The 19,511-nt window shown below is 52.2% G+C and overlaps 7 protein-coding genes across 7 annotated transcripts; 4 read left to right on the forward strand and 3 right to left on the reverse strand.

Annotated features, from left to right (window-relative positions):
- Positions 1-606: 606 nt before the first annotated feature.
- Positions 607-2,844, forward strand: J4E82_001083 (uncharacterized protein; the record flags this gene model as incomplete). Its single annotated transcript, XM_051727400.1, has 4 exons — positions 607-622; positions 664-833; positions 912-2,519; positions 2,575-2,844. The coding sequence occupies 4 exons, from the start codon at positions 607-609 to the stop codon at positions 2,842-2,844; spliced, it is 2,064 nt and encodes a 687-aa protein (XP_051592713.1).
- Positions 2,845-4,790: 1,946 nt separating this feature from the next.
- J4E82_001084 (uncharacterized protein) lies at positions 4,791-5,624 on the forward strand (the record flags this gene model as incomplete). The annotated part of the gene is made up of 2 exons (XM_051727401.1): positions 4,791-5,259; positions 5,404-5,624. The coding sequence occupies 2 exons, from the start codon at positions 4,791-4,793 to the stop codon at positions 5,622-5,624; spliced, it is 690 nt and encodes a 229-aa protein (XP_051592714.1).
- An 842-nt stretch (positions 5,625-6,466) lies between these two features.
- J4E82_001085 (uncharacterized protein) lies at positions 6,467-8,181 on the reverse strand (the record flags this gene model as incomplete). Its single annotated transcript, XM_051727402.1, has 4 exons — positions 6,467-7,396; positions 7,483-7,620; positions 7,667-8,154; positions 8,175-8,181. 4 exons carry the CDS (start codon positions 8,179-8,181, stop codon positions 6,467-6,469), a joined length of 1,563 nt encoding a protein of 520 aa, XP_051592715.1.
- Positions 8,182-10,140: 1,959 nt separating this feature from the next.
- On the reverse strand, positions 10,141-11,899 carry J4E82_001086 (uncharacterized protein; the record flags this gene model as incomplete). The annotated part of the gene is made up of 3 exons (XM_051727403.1): positions 10,141-11,128; positions 11,183-11,219; positions 11,296-11,899. 3 exons carry the CDS (start codon positions 11,897-11,899, stop codon positions 10,141-10,143), a joined length of 1,629 nt encoding a protein of 542 aa, XP_051592716.1.
- A 798-nt stretch (positions 11,900-12,697) lies between these two features.
- Positions 12,698-13,846, forward strand: J4E82_001087 (uncharacterized protein; the record flags this gene model as incomplete). Its single annotated transcript, XM_051727404.1, has 1 exon — positions 12,698-13,846. The coding sequence occupies one exon, from the start codon at positions 12,698-12,700 to the stop codon at positions 13,844-13,846; it is 1,149 nt and encodes a 382-aa protein (XP_051592717.1).
- A 261-nt stretch (positions 13,847-14,107) lies between these two features.
- On the reverse strand, positions 14,108-15,481 carry J4E82_001088 (uncharacterized protein; the record flags this gene model as incomplete). Its single annotated transcript, XM_051727405.1, has 1 exon — positions 14,108-15,481. One exon carries the CDS (start codon positions 15,479-15,481, stop codon positions 14,108-14,110), a length of 1,374 nt encoding a protein of 457 aa, XP_051592718.1.
- A 157-nt stretch (positions 15,482-15,638) lies between these two features.
- Positions 15,639-19,511, forward strand: J4E82_001089 (uncharacterized protein; the record flags this gene model as incomplete). Its single annotated transcript, XM_051727406.1, has 4 exons — positions 15,639-16,061; positions 16,108-17,067; positions 17,404-19,191; positions 19,254-19,511. The coding sequence occupies 4 exons, from the start codon at positions 15,639-15,641 to the stop codon at positions 19,509-19,511; spliced, it is 3,429 nt and encodes a 1,142-aa protein (XP_051592719.1).

The following is a 19,511-nucleotide window of genomic DNA, read 5'->3' on the forward strand; positions in this document are numbered from 1 at the left end:
GCCGTCTCAGCCGAAAGCCGTGCCGCCCGACAAAGCATTCTGGTAGCCATTCTTGCGGACGCGATGACATATGTGACGATGCACGATGGGACAGAAAAGTAGTGTGATGTTGGAGGCTTCTGGTGTTGCGACAACTGGCGGACGGGACGGGACGTCTGTGAGCACGTGATTGAACACCAAAAGCAACTTGAAGATGCAAAAATACTTCTATTCGACCTCTTGCACCTGGGGGGTTTCTTGGAAGCATCTTCCTGGTCCTCTTGCGATTCATTCAGTCCGAGTGACAACAATTGACAGTCGTATGCGCTTCAACGCATGAACAAGCTCCTAGCTTCTCGGCAGCTACGCTGGGTGTGACTAGTGGAGAGCAACTATCACAATCTTTTATATTAGCTTTTCGAGAGTTGGATGTCATGCATCGACATTGTGTGTTTGCGGAAGGCTTTGGAGGTAGAGCTGCTGGTGGGTGTGGAGACGTTGTTGTGCCGGGTGCGGTGCGCACGTCCAGTGTTTGAGGATCCGCTGGCCTCGCTCGACATTGACATCCCATCGCCGATTCCAACGCATCCCTAAGAATCACGGTCCCCGTACCACCATCCTGTGACCATGTTCAGCTTCGGTGGTAAGTACCTTGCTCGTTGATTCCTTACTTGGTTCATCAAGGCCACGTTGTCGGCGCATTCAAGGGCCGCATCTGCCCGCTCTTAGTGGGACTCACGTCAACAACAGCATTAACAGGCGCCGTTCATCATGGCAATTGGAGCGGCTCTCACTTTCGTGTATTTCTTTACTTTGTTAAGCTGCTTGTTGTAGACGCTACTTGGGATGCTTCTGTCTGTCAAGTGGATATATATCCCACACATGTTTCGTCTGAGACGTGCGCCGCACGTGCAGTATTGTTGCTGATATAGGACATCTTGTTCATAGGCAACCTACTGGCGGGGCAACATGATACAGAGAAACAGAGGTCGCCACCTTCGAAACCGACACCCGTCACGTTTCCTTCCCTTGACCCGCCCGAGCCCTCGACAAACGCGCCGCCAGCTTCCTGGACCCAACCGGGAGCCAAGATCTCAGGACACTTCCTGCGACTGAAGAAGCCGTCCGATGTCAGCGAAGACACCTTGGCCTTGCTGAACGTCACGTTTCAGCCCCAATGTAGTCTAGAAACATTACTATCATCCTTGTCAAACAACGCAGGGACGTTCTTACCCCCAAGTTCTTGGGTGCATTCGCCTGGAGAACAAGAGGCTGTACCAGATCCGGGATCTACGGCCAAACTTCTGAGCAATGGTAGAAGATTACCTGATCAAAGAGAGTTTCATATCCGGGCAAGAGAACTTCTCTTCAAGAATGCCGATGCTTTCTCGACACTCACGCGGAAGAGTAGTGGAGATCAAACACCGGTTCGATTGGCTCATTTTCGAAAGTTCTGGGAAGGTCTTGACAATCTAGCTTATTACTGGGACACATCTTTAGACGAATATCTTCCACCGGCCCAAGAAGCTAGCGATAGCAGTGGGGAAACCACAGTCTCAGGTTCCCTGCAAGAGTCCACAAAAGCCGATGGCCGGGAAACCAAACGCGAAACCGATTCAGACCGGGCGTTGACAGCGAGGCTCGGGTCTCGCACGCCTGAAGACGGGGAGCCTCGCAAGAAGGCCAAGGTAGGAGACGCTGAAAGCGAAACACGATCAGCCGAGGCCCATAGCACTAATGGCACCATCAAAGCATCGGTGAGTGCACCGGTGTCTTCAGCTTCTCCAAATCGTGTACTCCCAGCTCGGGCTGCACCGCCCAAGACCCCGTGGGCGGCAAACATGGAGTCTCAGAGCAAGGCAGTTGACCTCTCGAACGGCTCTTACCGAGGATATCGTATTGGGAATGGTGTCGAGATGCCTGATCAGTACCGCATTGATTGCGTGCGTAGCTTCTTAGAACCTATTGCATGGGCATTTGGTGTGACACTCTCACCACACCGCCGTCCTCCTGTTCTCACGATCGAGCACATTCGGTTCCCTGTTCGTATGAGCTCTGTAGCTTGGCAGGCACCTCAGGATAGGGCCAAGGCCAGGCATGGATATATGGAAGGTCCAGTATTGGGTCTACAGTGCAGGGCAGATACTGGCTTTGGTTTGACAGGCAACCTAAAGAAGCAGTCTACTCTTGATGCAGTGCGTGAGTTGGGTGGATTATTGTTGCTGGCACAGGAGAGAGCTAGAGAAGGAAAATCTGAGCGCAGAGGTGGCGAGGGTAGATGGTGGACAACAAAAGAGCGCTGGGGCGGAGGACCTGGGGGCGAAGTTGGCGAGACAATCGGTACCACCGAGATACTTTCGACAGCCGCAGCTCCTAAACTTGAAGAGAAGCCCGTTGAACGGAATCGTGACGGGTCCAAAGCCCGTCGCAAGCCATCACCAGCAGAGATCTGGAAAACGCTACGACCTGGGAACCCACTGTGGGATCCCAAAGTGACCTACCAGGCCATTGGTAAAGACAAAAGTGTTGAGTGGGACGATGTAGGGCCCTGTACAACAGCTCTAGGAAGCTGCATCCGCTGATCCGCCATTCTAGGTTTTCATGATCTCGTCGTTGAATCACCACATCAGCCTCTTGAAACTACGCATACATCCGGCTTATCTTGACTACATCACCGAAGGTAAGCTCCCCGACCAGGCGCCATCGGATTCCGACTGGTGCTCGCCTAAACTGCAAAGAACGAGGTGGTTCGACCTATTCGATGTCGAGGATCGCACTGAAGCCATGAGAGGTATTTGGGGCGTCATGTCCTATCTCATGCGTGCGGACACGAATGATCACGATGGTACTGCTGCAAATCAGTGATCACTGGCTGTCGTTGGCATGCCTCTTCTTGCGCGGTTGGAATGGCTAATGAGGGACGGTCTGGATTCGTGAACGTGGAACCCAAAAGTAAATACCGAAGCTTCATCATTCTGAAAGACCGGAGACGTTCGGGGCGCCAAAGATGGTGTACAATCTCTCGACTTATTCGCAGTCTCGGTCGTTTCCAAAAAGCACCCTAATCCGGTTTCCGATTCTTCAAGTCATCTGCATGAGACACTGAGCTAGATCTACGAAGGCCAAATTCTTCCGTGTCACGATCAATCCAGAGATGAATCTTCGTTGCGCTTGCTTCGCGATCGATACTAATCTGGAGAAGGCACCTTTGCGGATGTGATCGTGCAGAAAATATCTCATCAGGGTAAGTTATTGCCTTAATGTACCCAAGTTGTATGGCAAGATGCACAAACATACTGCGCGACGATGCAGGCATCTTTTTCTCAAGCTTGCATCCAGCCAATCAGTTCAAGGACACTAAAGCACAGCCGGCCGAAACGGCAAAGCTAATGCAACAGGGCCACAACGTGACCGGCGCGTTGCGCTTCGTCCACAATTACACGCACACCTGTATCGTTGTTGGTCAACGCTTGTTCTTTGGACGACCAATGGCGCAATCTTCTAGTGCGATTGTGTCACTAAGAATATCGATATTCTTCCACCAACACCCTTGACTAAGCTCCGCCTCGTTTGGTAGAACTGTGGCGCTTTTAGCCAGTCTGTACCCAAGGGGCGCCTGACGCAACGACGTAAGGCGCCTGTCAGATTATCGATTCATTTTGACGCTTGATGGTAGCTCAAACACTGGTCGGCAGCACAAGGTCAACGATCATTAATCGATATGCAGTCACTACCCTGGACCCACTCATTCCTAACAGTTTCTACAGCCCCCAAGAAACGCGCACAGGCTTCAAATTGTTGCACCAAAATCGGGATCGTTTTCCAAGTAGAGCTCGTACCAGCGACAAGCAGGTGATGAAGCTTCCTCAATCACACGCTTACGACCACTTCTCGTTACAAGTAGGTCTGCACAGACACTGAAACTCACCAGTGACAACTAAACATTTCAACATATCAATCTATCACATCTGCTTCCAGTCAAGTTAGGCCATGCGCTATGTTGGCCCCGGTTCCTGGTCCAATGTGGCCGCACACATGGTGTGAATCTCAGGCATCGATCCGCAAACCGGGTTTGCAGGCAATTCAGAAGTACCTATGTACCTGAGTACCTTACAGAAGCAGCAAACGTCTGGGGCCGGACCGCTTCTCACATAATCTTCACGATGTATGACATGACTATATCATCAACTCAAGCCGTCGGAAGCAACAGTGCAATCAGCAAACATCTGGCGTTGAAGAGGCTATTGAGATAACTGGTCACAATACAAGCTGGGTGGGAATGACGCTCCGTAGTCAGGAACGCTCCGATGACCGATCAACCCTTCTAGCGACGCCTCCGCCGGGCAAGAGTAACAGTGGCTTGAAAGGCTACGACGATGAGCAAGACAGAGCGGTCAGCAGTCCACCTCGCCCGAACACGCCCTTGCCCTTCTTCTTCTTCTTCTTCACTGCATCGATACCCAGTCTTGTATGCGGCCCCAGATCTATATAAGTCCGTATGCGTGGCTTGGATAGACGGCATCGAAATCGATAGACTTCACTTGCTTACTACAATTTACCCAATATCAACTCAGCCCCAAAGTCAGCACGCCTTATTGCATCTCTCTACCCTTGCAGATAGGATCGATCTCCTTCTCGTCTATCTTGCCCCACCTACCAACGTCACTTCCCGTTGTCCAGTTGATGGTATATAAGAGCATATACCCATCGTCTGAGCATCTCGACATCTCAACATCCCAACCGTCCATCTCTTCAACACACTACACTTCCTACCCTCTCCCCTAATCTCAAACAATTACACTACCGCCATCATGTTCACCACCGCCATCCTCCTCCTCACTTCTCTCCTCCCCACCCTCATCACTGCCACTGATATGCCCAAATCCCGCACCGTCAACCCAGAGCTGAACGCCGCCCTCCGCATGGCAGCCACAAACTTCGACCGACAAGCTCTCCTGCCTGCCGACACAGACTGGTACTACGACTTCGACTCGAACCCAAACTACGACTCACCCAACGGCGCCGTCATCAACGCCGACGCTGCCAGTTTCCCTGCTCTCACTGGCATGGGATCTAGCATTGCCTTACTCAAGCTAGCTCCATGTGGAATGCTGCCACCGCATCTGCACCCCAGGGCTACCAACTTGGTCACTGCCATCACGGGTAACACAACGAGTTACATGATCGGGGAGAATGGAGTCAAGACCAGAAAAGTTGATCTCATCCCCATGCGTGTTACCATTTTCCCTCAAGGAAGTCTGCACACGATGCAGAACAATGGTATGTTTGACTCTTTTCTTTTCTTCTCTTGCTATCTACTACCCAATCGGGGATGCGGCACTCAGCCTCAAAATATACTCGTCCTTTTACCCGGTCCTCGGTCACATACTTTCGTATAGTACACTTTACTAAACACAATCACAGATTGCGAACCCGCTCTCCTCCTCAGCGCACTCAACAGTGATGACAGTGGTACCCTCAATATCCTACCCAGCCTCTGGACCGTCCCACAAGATGTCATTAGCGCCGGTTTTGGCGATGCATCTCTCAACACCGAGAGCCTGGGCCAAATGATTCCTGCAGTGGGTACCGGAGCTATTATTGGGAGTGCAGAGTGCAAGAAGAAGTGTGGTATCCAGACCTAAGGCAGTCAGTCAAATTGGTGGAGACCAGGGCTGAGCAGCTACTATCGCTGCTGCAGTAGCGCGTGTGGCGCAGACGTTGACAACGGCTTTTTGCTTTTTCCCGCTTCATCTCTTTACTTCTTATGCTGCAGTTTCAATAATCGTTTCGCCCTGGCTTCGCCTTTGTATTTGCACGGTATGGTTTTGCAGGAACAGTATGTTGGTTTTACTGCTTTCTTGATTTGAACATCAGACACGATGTTGAGATACATCCATGTATGCATAGGTATGACAAAAATAATAACAATAAAAGCTGGTTGATTTTGCTATCCAACGAGCCTCATCTATCTTCCTTGTTAGATCTTGCATTGATCGTGCATCCGATGTGCGAAACCAGGTCGCGGGCCGTCACCCCGCCCTGTAGTGGGGGCCAAGATGTCCCGGCAACACGATGAAGTTGGTTTGGTAAGCAAGGAGGCTTAGATCAGGTGTGTTGGAATCCCCTGGTAGTAAGACATGATTTTTCCGATGGGAGGTAGTAGATGAAGGTCTTGTAGGATAGCCGCCGTGGCTTGCCTGCACCGCTAGACCGGTACAAATGCGGAGCAAAGGGTCAGCTTCTGGACCACAACGTGAAAGCCATGTGGTTCCTTGCCCCCACAGAAGGTGTAGGGCTGATGACGGATATCTGGTAGCCGCATGCAAGTAAGATGCAAGTGAGACATTTACCTGCTGTGTGCCGAGGTGTGCAAATTCTGATCGGCTGCGGCCGTGCGACGCATCTCGATCTCTTCGGGTTGCGCTTGGATCAGTGGAAAGACATTGAAAAGCCTAGACGGATGAAGGCCTGATAAAAGTACAACTCATCGTGCATTTTCCGAGACCCTGACGTTCGAGAACGCGACATCAGGTCCCTCTCCGGCAAGCTTAGCGGACATGCTGGTAATGACTTCGTCCGACCATCGAAACGCATCGACCTGATGGTAGTCCAGAAGAGAGTTCAGCCTTTCGACTATCCACGCCTGAACTTCTGGCGTGCAGTACTCGTACGCAACGACGAAGCTTAAGCCTGTGTGGAATGCACCAATCGGTCTGCCAGCCCAGGCATCCTCCCATGTCTTACAAATCTCAGTCGCAACTGACCGACACTCCGCTTGCAGTTCATGACGCGATTGGTCGAAAGGTGGTAGAAGCCGCATTAGGACTTTATTCGTCAGAATGACGACAGACCAGAAGCAGTTGTAGGCAGTCATGTCGCGCCAGTTGTTGAAGTGATAGGCTGTTTGCATAGGGCTGTTCTTTTCTCTAGCTGGTGTTTCGGAAATGGCGATGCCGTTGGTGAGTTTGGCATTTAGGTGCTCACCTAGGCTGCGGACAGCGTCTTTGAGGTTATATACTTTGTACAAGAGTGTCGTCCGCGCAGACTCGTAAGGGTATGTGTAAGGACTCGCATTGATCGGGTAGGAGGTTTTGATAGGCCGCAGGTCTTCAAGAAAGTCCGTCTCTTCGAAAGAGTCGGTAGAAAAATCAAGGGATGGCGGTGTGTCAGAAAGTGATTTGCACAATTCGTCGTTTGAGCTGAAATCGAAGCTCGTAGCTTGTGACGGTTGAGAAGCATATCGATCGCCTAATTCTTTCAGGGCATGAAATATGCCCGGCAATTCGGCCATGTATTGCATTAGGTCGGTGTTCAGGCAGTCGTCGAAACTGAGGCCGGTCTTGTCGAAAGCGATTTCTCGCCATCCAGGAGACGCGAGAAAGCATGGTTTGCGCTCGTATATGCATGTAATGATCTGCCGATATGTTAGTATTCAGCCAGAAGACCCAAAACCTCCGAGCCAAAAGACTCGACTATCCTGTTGTGACTCTTTTCACTTACTATTCCACCTCGGTTGAAGCGTAGTATCTCTTTTGTGAAGGTATCTCTGTACCTGGAGGGTCCTTGTAGTTCCATTAATCGCCCTGCGCCGCCTACGTGCGTTAGATATCGATTGCCTATTCTTGGGCCTGCAAACGCCTAGTCATATAAGTATGGTCACAAGAAACAGCCGGATAGGACTTACTTCAACCAGACCAAGAAGTACCGATGCGCAGAGTGTGTTCGGTGACATGCCTAATTGTGGGCTCTCGAGGCATGACTGTAGCGTCTTGATTGCCCGGATATATAGTTCTGGGGATACAATCTCGTCTGCGGCTTTTTTGTAAACCAGCGAAGTATGGACGTTGACCAACACGGCTACGGCCGCATCGAGAGCTGCGTTATGCCCAATCCTAGCTGGAACTTCTTGGATGAACGGACCAAAGACAGACATCCGATGTCCTGTACTGCCGGTTGTAGTGGCCGAAATTAGGGCGCGGGCGAGTTGCTGATGCTGTGACGGCGACGGATGTCTTAGAAAGGGCGTTTTGGGGGGACTTAAACTAATTGAACTTGATCGTGAAGCTTTTCTCCGGGTCGTTGAGCTCTTGTTTGAGATCCTAAATTTGTGGGTGACCGAGCCATTTTCGGCAAACTTCTCGTTCAGTTGTGTCAAATGTCTATTTCGTTGATCTGTGACGTGATTAGCATACCACTCATTTTCATTCCAGCTAGACCTACCTGGTGGTGAGGCTTTCTCTTCTATTGCGAAGTTCGTCGCGCCACCATTCAGCCTAGGACCGAGGTCTCTGAATGTGTGTCGCGCAGGCGGTCCAGGACATGATTTTCCATTTTTCTGGCAGTTCAAGCACGCTGGCCATGTCTCGTCTTAATCGTCACTAGTCAGAACGTTTGAGTCGCGCCGGTCTTGTGGAGCTAGCCTTACCGCACTCTATCCTTAGTCAGGAGATATCCGCAAGGAAGAGGGGTATGGTTCACTTACTAATCTTCCTCTTGCGGCAGATGAGGCACCCAGTGCTTTTCGGAACACCGACCATGCTTCCACCATATGCACTTGGTAGGGACTGCTAGCAAGCGAAGTGAATGGCGTGAAATTCCAGGCGCAGAAATTAATAAAACTAGGAAGAGCTGAAGCTGAAGCGCTCGCTGTCAATGCACGTCGGTGGCCATATGGCTGTTGAACGATGCTGTGTATGATGTATGCAGGCCGCTTGCCCCCGTTAGGCTTCTCGGAGAAGTTCCATACCGTGGCTGCAGGCGAGGCTTGGGCCCACAGGGCTGGCGTTGACACCCTGGACTGGCGGTGGAGGTTTGGCAGGAGAAGAAGCTCGACGACTCACGTGTTCGCGGCATAGGGCCTGATCAGGCTAGGTCGGAAGCGGGGTTTACATGATTGGGTGAGCTGTATATGAGTCCAGGATATGCAGATAGGAGCCAGCTGGTGAGTTCCTTGTAAGTGGTCGCAACACTGCTCGTCGGGTATGTTGCACATGTCGTCAGACCGCGTATGCATCGTGTGTAGTGAAGTGCGCCAGAGGCAGACCGTAGGAACGACAGGGACCGCCAAGCCACTAGAACACAACTACATCATTCTACGCAGGGAGCATGGAAGCATCCGCATCCGAAAAGCATTAGTATCTCTTGTTATCTGTGCAGTAGGCTGGTGCTGTGGCTTCCAGTCCGCTTACTGTTCCTACTTTATGTTACTCCATCATATGCTATACGGACTGCAAGCAACCCTCACATTACTGCTACACCGTAAAAGATTGTGGCTTCATGCAACCAACATGACGACTCTGTTCTGCGACGAACCAGATGAGTCTTCCAGCGATGTTCAAAGCAGTAGCGATGCTGTTCATTGGACAGGCATTGCTTCATGCGCCACAGGCGTAAAGCTTGTAGCTTCCGTGTGTTGACCGTAGCTCCTAGGGCTGATTAGGTCGTGACAGACTATCGCCAGGGACGGTGAAGATTCCTCACGATTCTAATAGTGTGGCAGACTTCAGCTGGCTGAAATCGGCTATCCGTAAGGCAGAAACGCTCCTTCATGCACACCACTGACAAGACGTCGGCTGCATCCACCCAACGTCAATCTCAGCCCTAGTCAAGTCGGGGCGTAGAAGTTGCTCAGACACCCATAGCTACTGCGGCCGGATGCACGCTTACTGATCCTGCTACGAGTGTCTGACCAATGATCAAATGGCAGTAAACGCGAGGTAAGCTTTTCTAGGTCCAATACGACTCACACAACAGATCGGCACACATCCTCGGCATGCGCCATCGGCATGTTGACGCTCTCACGAGACCCGTATGTCAAATCATCATGGACGGTGTATGATCCGAAGCTAAGTGATCCTTTGGCAGTAAAACGTGCATGATATAAGTTGTAGATTCCCACGGCACGTATCCAAACATGCGCTTGAATAGATGTCGTTGGAACAATGAAACAGGGTATCGCATAAGAAAGCCCAGGCCAGGATCCAGTCGATTGGCGCATTTTCGAACCATCTTTGTCCGCCTTATCCACACTTGCTTCCAACTCCCGTCAAACAATCAATAGGATACACTGGAACCGGATCCGTCGCTTGTGGCAAAGCAGCCCGGCGTGAACCAACCGTCCTGTCGGTAGCGCCTAGCACAAGCTCAAATTCTTGTTTTCTATTCCTCCATGTCCTCATCATCCTCACCCTCGGCCTTCTTCTTGGCAGCGCGCTTCTTCTTCGGCTTAGCATCCTTGATTGTCTTCCTCTGCACTTGATCACCAACGCGCACGCGCTCGGATGCACCCTCATCTTGGAGACGCGCACTGAGCGCTTTGAAGTCGTCTGATGTGTTATCCATGCCAACGAGACTCTCTAGCAATTTGATTTCACGGGCATCAATGCCTTTGTCAACCTTCTTGCCGTTCTCGTCAATGGTGTCGATAGGTGTCTCAAGGACCATAGGAAGACCATAGAACCGCTCATCGTTCATCAGGTTGTGGAACGCCTGAAGACCCAAGTATCCGGTTCCAATACGGGCGTGCATATCACGGTAACTTGCCAATGGAGCCTTACTATCGTTGACGTGGAAGGCTTTAAGGTACTCTAGCCCAATCTCCTTATCGAACTTCTCAATAGTCTCGGCGTAAGCTTCGGGCGAGCGTAGATCATAGCCAGCAGCGAAGACATGACAAGTGTCTAAACAAACACCGACACGGCTCTTGTCATTGACGAGATTGATGATGGCAGCGAGGTCGGCGAACGTGCCGCCGATGGTATTACCGAGAGATGCCATTGTCTCAAGTACGGTGACGACCTTACCAGTTGTTGGATCCGCGTGCGCCCGGTTGAGGTTCTCGGCGATGATTCGAATGCCCTCTTCGCGAGTAGTCGCATTTGCATTACCAGGGTGGAAGTTGTAAAGCCTGATACCAAGCGCGTGGCAACGAGTCAAGTCATCCAAGAAGGAGTCGTACGCCTGCTTCTTGCGGACAGGATCGGGGTGAGCAAGATTGACCAGGTAAGAACCGTGGGGCAGACAACACTCCGCAGCGTTGATGCTATGGTCTTTGCACCCCTGAATAAACAACTCGGCATGTTCTGGATCCATAGCGGCAGACTCCCATTTACGCTGGTTCTTCATGAACAAAGCGAAGGCGTTAGCCCTGTGAATGTCAGCAATAACTCGACCATTTTGTGAGTGAAGATGCAAAACATACCCAATGTATACCATATTAACGATGGAATTGTGTACACCTAAACGACGATTGTCGAGTCCACGTTAGCCAAGGTTCTCTGCAGAGTGTGGGAAAAGGATAGTATGGCGACTAACCTCCGGCGATGCTGACATGGGCGCCGATTCGATGCTTAATGTCTTTGGTACGCTCTGCGCGGGGTGGCTCGATCTTTGCGGTCTTGGTCTTGGCTTTGGCTTTAGGTTTTGGCTTGTCTTCGACGTCGTTACCTTCGTCACTGGCCTTCGCCTTCTTGCCTCTTGCAGTCTTCTTGACAGAGGTCTTGGCAGTGACCTTGCCGTCACCATCTGCATCGATCTCACCCTCCATCACGTGGTCTTTTGCTACGGTCTTTTTTGTAGCGACAGCCTTCTTGTTCCCTCTCATCTCGACTTTCTTCGTTTTGCGCTCGCCGTCACCACTTTCCTGGGCCGCAGCTTCGTCTCCCATCTCTTCTGTAATCTTTGCCTTTTTGGTTACGCGCCGCTTGGGCTCAGATGACTCGCCAGTACCCTCAACGTCATCTTCGATATCGACATGCTGTGCTGTACTCCTCCTTGTGCGCGGAGTCGTCTCGGCCTTTCTTTTCTTGCCATTTACTGCTGGCTGGGTTACAGCAGCGGTCTCGGTAGCTGACGCGGTATTTTCAGGAGGAGAAGAGAGTGACGAGTCTGGGGAAGCGGTTGGTATCTTCTTTGCCATGGTTTGCGTTGGCAGACGCTTGTCGGTGTTCGTGCTCGAGGTAGCTGAGGTGATAGGGACCGGAGAAGTAGAGAGTGGAGTGGAAGAGTGGCGGGAATGATAGGACGAAAAGCTTCTTATATATGCAGCAGGTGGACCGAGATGCGCGTAGCGACGGTAAAGGTGAGAGGAGCGAGCACGTGGCAGGTGAGAGGAAAAGTTCAAGGTGCTACTCCTGACAGCATTGCTTGGTGAGCGTGGATTGGGCAACTGTAGATACGGAGGAGGAAATTGTACGTTAAAGTATTTGTGAACAGGTACTACTGTGCCGAAGTGATTGCGAAGCTGGCAAGGACTGCAAATATCGAAGAAGCTGGTAAAGGAGCGCGTCGGCAACGATGGGTATTTCAGGAGGGAGTGACTGATGGCAACAGGTTTCAAGGAGTGACGATGCAATGAGTGAAAGCAATCAGGGGGAAGATTAAAGAAACGTGATCTCATACGAGGATAGTAGAGAATGCGAAATGGCTGTGAGGATGCAGTGAAAGTCGCATCAACGTCATGAGAAGCAGACGCGCAACGCTAAGTCGCGCGCTCACATGGCTTAACCCCGCGATAACTCCGCCTGCAACACCAAAAAATATCGTCTCCAGATCCAACAGCCCACGCCCACCGATCGCAAGCTCGGTCGACACCCGCAGCCACCAAGACTACACACCTGACCGCGTCGTAAGAAATCCTAGACATATCGCGATCTTCCGAGTCTCCCCAAAAATATAATCGCCTGCACCGAAACCTTTACCACCTCCACCGCCCAAGATGCCGAAAGCAAAGCAAAAGCGCACAAAGGCCGTCGACAACAATGCCTCTCCCTATGCCCGCCCAACTTCCGCAAAAGCCTCAGCTGCGCACTCAATCTTCAAGATGGACAAAGATCTTGGTCAACATATCCTCAAGAACCCTGGTGTCGCAACCGCCATCGTCCAGAAAGCACACTTGAAGCAAAGCGACCATGTCCTCGAGGTCGGTCCCGGAACAGGCAACCTGACAGTCCTCATCCTCAAAGCCGCCAAACAAGTAACAGCCGTGGAAATGGACCCCCGAATGGCCGCCGAGCTCACCAAGCGTGTACAAGGCAGTCCCGAGGAAAAGCGTCTCACAATCCGCTTGGGCGATGTAATAAAAGCCGAGCTACCACGTTTTGACGTCTGCATAAGCAATACGCCCTATCAAATCTCTTCGCCCTTGGTTTTCAAGCTCCTAGCTCTGCAGCATCCACCCCGCTGCTGCATACTCATGTTCCAGCGCGAATTCGCCATGCGCCTCTTCGCGCGGCCCGGCGAAAAGCTCTACTCTAGACTCTCCGTAAACGTCCAGATGTGGAGCAAAGTCAGCCACGTAATGAAAGTCGGACGCAACAACTTCAACCCCCCGCCACAGGTAGAGAGCAACGTCGTGCGCATCGAGCCCAAGAACCCACGACCACAGATTGCATACGAAGAGTGGGACGGTCTGCTACGCATCTGCTTCGTGCGCAAGAACAGGACGCTGAGGGCGAGTTTCCTGGGTACGGCTGCGGTTTTGGAGTTGCTGAGCAGTAACTATCGTCTCTGGTGTGCTCAGAACGATATCGAGATTGATGATACGCCTATGGATCCTTCCGAGGTCACCGAGGATAACGAGGAGACGATGGACGTCGACGATGAGTTCAAGGGATTCTCTGACCCAGATGACCCGGATGATGAACTCCCAGACTTCTTCAAGCAGCTCCAGGCGGAGAGCAAGAAGAGGCAAAATGGTGTGAATAGGAAGAAGAAGGGGAGGTTGAGTGAGTTGGTCAGGGAGAAGGTGAGGAAGGTGCTCGAGGATGAGACGCAATTGGCGGATAAGCGTGCGAGGTTGTGTGATGAGGGCGACTTTTTGAAGCTGTTGTATGCGTTCAATCAGGAAGGCATCCATTTTAGCTAGAAAGCTGGACGATGGGAAGTATGAAAAGGTTGGGTGGTGCATTTTATGGCGTTTCTTATTGCATGGTGGGCGTTGGGGTATACCAAAAAGCGTGGCATAAGTAGCTAAAGGCGTTCTCATATACGACAGTTTACACAAGAATGGATAGGGAAGGATACGCAATAGCAAGCAAAGGCTAGTTACTTTGGGTATCTAAAACTAAACCACATATCCAATCATCACTTGTTATCCTCGTCTATCGTCTCCTTGGCCAAAGAATTGCTAACCCTCAGCAAAAGGATTAGGCGGAAGGGTATCAGGATCAAAGCCGTTCTTCTCCTCTTCCTTGATGCCGTTCACGTCCTCGTGTCCCTCGCCATTTGGTTTGCCCTCGTCATCATCTGTCTTCACTCCGTTGACTCGCTTCCCCTCATTCGGTCTCCAAAGCCTAATTGTCCGATCCAAGCCCGCGCTAACAATCAGTTCCTCACTCGGATGCGTATGCACGGAAAGCACAGCATCAGTATGCCCGTCAAGCCTCTGCAGCACATTCTTACTGCTAACATCCCACAAAACAACCTGCCCTTCCTCATCTCCCGACGCAACAAACGCATGTTGCTGCCCACCATCCTCCTTCTCGCCGTATGTCCCAAACGCTCCGGACAGCGAGTATTGTTTGTTGACATGGCCTTGATAGGTTTTGACGCATTTTCCCTTTCCTTCAATGTAGTTCCAGAGGCGGATGCACGAGTCTAGGGTCCAAGCTAGAATGTACTTCCCGTTTGGAGAAAAGATTACGGAGGAGACGGGGGCGTTGTCTTCGTGGACAAGGGTGCGCAAGCATTGACCTGTTGCTGTGTCCCACACGCGGATCAGGCCGTCGTGGGAACAGGAGACGATTAGAGTGCCGTCACGGACGAAATCTACGCCGCCGACGGGGTCGGAGTGTGCAGGGAGGGAATGCATTACTCGGGCGGCGCGTACGTCCCAGAGATAGACTGCTTCGTCGTACGAGCCGGAGACGAGCATGTTACCCTTCGGACTGAAGGCTATGCTATAGATGTAGTTGTGGTGGCCGATGAATGGAGTTGGGTGCGCCAATCCAGTTGCTGTGTCCCATAGCCGTATGCTCTTGTCGTCTGAGCCGCTGGCTAGGATCTTGGAATCTAGAGACCAGCATATTGTGCTGATACCAGCGAGGTGGCCTTCGAGGGTGTGTTCGAGTGCTCCTGTTTTGGCGTCCCAGATCTTGATGGTGCAGTCGGCGGACGCGGAGGCGATGTAGCGGCCGTCTGGGGAGAATTTGACGCACGATATGGCTTTCTTGTGGCCGCGCAGGATGAGCGTAGGCGCATAGTGTAGAGAGGTCGGTTTAGAGGGCGGGGATGTGCGATGTCGGGGCGACGAGGACGAAGAGCTTGAGCGTCGTGATCGCGATGGTGACGGAGAGTATGAAGGCTGTCTGTCTCTGAATTCCCGCTGCTCGTCTTCGCTGTCTCCTCTGCTGTAGCGGCGCGCGGGTCTTTCCGCTATCCTATAGCTTGGTGAGGCATTGGGCGGTTCATGGGAAGCGGAGCGTTTGCGCGGCCGTCCGTCGTCGTATCCGTCTTCGTCTTCGCGTCGTCGTTTGGGCGAGGTTGATCGTGTCGAGTCCATATTCACCCCCAAAGTGGTTCGTTTGGTGGTCCGTAGGGGATTGGGAAAACGCGACTGATCGGCAATGGGAAGTTAGCGCGCAGGCATCCCTGCATCTCAGGTACATTTTCCCCAGTTGCATCATAGCCCGTCCACTCAACTCACGCCGACTTTCACAATGGCCGCCGCACCGCCTTCGAGCATACGCATCTTGTCCCTCAATTGCTGGGGGCTCAAGTTCATCTCCAAGCTCCGCAATGAGCGTCTTACCGAAATTGGTATCCAGATCGCCGCCGCCAATCCGCAACCCGACATTGTAGGACTCCAGGAGTGCTGGACGCAGCAAGATTACCATGCCATTCGGGAGAAGACACGCCATATCCTGCCTTATGGCAAGTTTTACCACAGCGGAATCTTCGGCGGTGGTTTGGTCATTCTGTCACGATGGCCCATTGTCGAGAGCAACATGGTGCGCTATCCATTGAACGGACGGCCTGCTGCCTTCTATCGTGGAGATTGGTTTGTTGGTAAGGGCGTTGCATGTGCGAGGATACAGATGGGTCCTTCCAAGAGAGATATTGCAGAGGTGTTTTGTACACATGTATGTTCCTCTCTCGTATACAGAGTACACGTACTGATTCCGGTAGCTCCACGCCCCCTATGAACGCGAACCCCACGATTCCTACATCTGCCATCGAACAGCCCAAGCCTGGGAAATTACAAAACTCATGCGCGCAGCCGCCGAGCGCGGCCACCTCGTCATCGGCATGGGTGACTTCAACATGATTCCCTTGTCCCTCGCACACCGTATCATAGAGACACACTCGCCCGTCCAAGATGTGTGGCGCATACTGCATCCCGATTCTTCCATCGGCGCAGCTAAAGACAAGGTGGAACAGGTGCGCGGCGTGCCAATGCCATCGGCCCAGTACAACATGACTGTCAATGGCGCAACATGCGACAGTGAGCTGAACTCTTGGAGATGGAACAAAGCGCAGCAAAGACGTCTCACAAAAGGCGAGAACGTCCAGATAGATCCCACGGTCCCAGATCCAAACGCGAAACGACTTGACTATGTCTTCTTTAGTAGCGGCCGGTACCACAATCCAGAGACAAAGGAAGAAACAGCTGAGTGGACGCTCAAAGAAGCAAACGTGGGTATGGACATGCGTCATCCCACGCTACACTGCTCCCTCAGCGACCACTTCTCCGTCGAGGCGACATTGACAAGAACTTCTACTGCACCATCAGCCATACGACTATCCCCATGGGCACTGCCTGAACGCTATCTGCCCATCGAGACCTACGACGAGATCATTGCAACCATACTCAAGTACCAGGTCCGAGAGAGGATACAGCGCAAGCTGCGCATAGGCCACTTCTTCTACCAGCTCTCCTTCTCCATTGGCTGTCTAATAGGTGTCTGGTGGTCACCCAAGAATTACGTGTCCTTCATACTCATGTTGTTGAGCACACTAGGATTCAGTGTGGGTGTAATCGATGGACTGATGGGGTTGTTGTTTGTTGGTAGCGAGATGAGGGCACTCAAGGAATTCGAGTGGGAGGTCCGTAATACCAGGGAGCGGGCGCTCGCAAAGAACGAGAGTGTGAAGACGGATTCTGAAAATAGTGAGATACCTTTTGCATCGGAGCGATAGTCCTAGTCATATATTAGAAATAATCGAAACATTTTACAGAAATTGTTCATGTGCTGTAGAGTTTCAAAGGTTGTGTTGTGAGGCAAGACGCGTGCACGTGCGGTCGTACAAACGCGCGACATGGGAGTGGCCGAGTGCTTGGCCTTCCAAGGCTCCATTGACCATCATTCCAAACCTCCACCACTCCCAGCATCTTACTTCACACACCAAACCCCCATCTCCACCCACACGCAATTTAATCGCAGCAACTACGCGACACACCATCTACGCTTTCCCCTGCCAAAGCTCGTATACGACACCACAACCGTCCAACGTACGGCTCGGAAGTCCGCTGCCCTCGATATGAGCGACTCCCAGCCACAACAGGCCAGCGGCGGCCAGCAGCAAGGTCAACAGCTGCTACGCCCTGATGATATACTCAAGCTGCAATGTCTTCCCGAAGACGAGAAGCAGAAGTATCGCTTGATCATGCAGAACTTCTGGACCATCTTCAACAACAACCCGCAAGGCAGCCAGGAGAATACAAACGCGCGTCAGAAGCTGACAGAATGGTCACAAAAGTTCATCGGACGCGAACGTCAATATCGCGCCAAGATGAAGCAACAGCAGCAACAGGGAAACCAAAACCAAGGACAAGCTGGACAGTCTAGTGCAGCTGGCCAGCAGAATGCCAACGCTGTCAAGCAAGAAGGAGGTCAGGCTCAACCCCAAGGTTCTGGGGCACCAGCCAACCAGCAATCTCAAGGACAACAGCAGCCCAACCAAGGACAGAATCCAGGGCGCGGCCAAGTCGATCCTGCCATCGTCAAGCATGTTCACGACTTCCCCATGCAAGGACCAACAAACGGACCTACGCCAGGCACACCCGAGTACGAGAACAAACTGAAGGAGTATCGGACTGGTTATCTCAACATGCTTGCCAAACAAGCGACGTTAACTGAGCAGCGACGGAGGATTATCCAAGAGTTGACCGAACGGCAGAACAACGGACAGGAGCTACCTCAGGAGCGGCTTTTGATGAAGAACAACATCGAGAAGGAGGCTGCTAAGATTAAGGCTCAAATTGATAAGTTTAGGGCTATGCAAAAGCAGTGGAAGGAGGAGCGCGAACAGAATTCCCAAGGCCAGGCACAAGCTCAAGGCCAGAACCCAGCGCAATCACCTCCGCAGCAACAACCACAACAACAGCAGCAGCAGCAGCAACCACCGCAGCAACAGCCACAACCGCCTCAGCGCCAGCCTTCACAGCCCAATATGCCTGCGCAACCCCAGGTGAAAGAGGAGCCCCAGATCAAGATCGAGGGCGGGCAGGCACCACAACCACAACCGCAAACTCAGTCCCAACCTCAGCCGCAATTCAACATGCAGGCCAATCAAGGAAACCTTCAGCAAGGACCGCCGCAGCAGCAACAGATGCAACACAACCAGCAGCTTCCTCAACAGCAACAAATGCAGCAGCAACAACAGCAGCAGCAGCAGGCTCGACCTCCGCCAGCACCTCACTCGCAGACGATGCCACCAAATCAGATGCCGCAGTTTTCGCAACAAGGACAACAGCAACAGAATTTCCACCAGCAGCAGCAACAACAACAGCGACCCCAGATTAACCCTATGCAAGCGAATGCACACCAGCAGAGCAACTCACCACACCCACAGTCCGCCGCGTCCAACGCGCCTGGTCCGCCAGTTCCTCTCTCGCACCAAGCCGCAGTCAGCGCCGCGAACCGGTCCTACACCGACCCTCAACGCACAAACACGCCCATGCAACAGGGCGGACAGGGTGGTAACTTTGGAAGTCGCGAGCGCGAGCAGCTCAACAACCCAAAGATGCCAATCCCACGCCATCTTAATGTGACTTCACCTCAAGCCGTCCACATGGGACAAGCTCGACCTACCATGAGCGGACCCACAAACGGAGCGCCAGGCCCAATGGGTCAACCTGTTATCCCACGACCACCCCCATTCCAGCTCGAAGGTGAGGGCGACCGCGTGCTTAGTAAACGCAAGCTGGACGAGCTTGTTCGGCAGGTAACAGGCGGATCCGAGGAGGCATTGACACCAGAGGTAGAAGAGGTAAGCCATCTCCAAGTCTCATTTGTTACATACAAACATTTCTAACCATTGATCTTGTATAGGCTGTTCTTCAACTCGCAGATGACTTTGTCGACAACGTCATTAGCAACGCTTGCAAACTGTCCAAGCTTCGCGATTCACCTCAGCTCGACATTCGCGACATCCAAGTCATACTTGAGCGCAATTACAACATTCGCATTCCTGGCTACGCATCTGATGAAGTCAGAACTGTGCGCAAGATTGTTCCTGCGCAAGGCTGGGCAAACAAGATGAGCGCTGTCAACGCGGCGAAGGTCATGGGTGGGAAAGCGGACTTCTAG

This window comes from Alternaria postmessia (assembly GCF_024291825.1).
Source record: "Alternaria postmessia strain BMP 2775 chromosome Unknown scaffold_4, whole genome shotgun sequence".
NCBI classification, from domain to species: domain Eukaryota; kingdom Fungi; phylum Ascomycota; class Dothideomycetes; order Pleosporales; family Pleosporaceae; genus Alternaria; species Alternaria postmessia.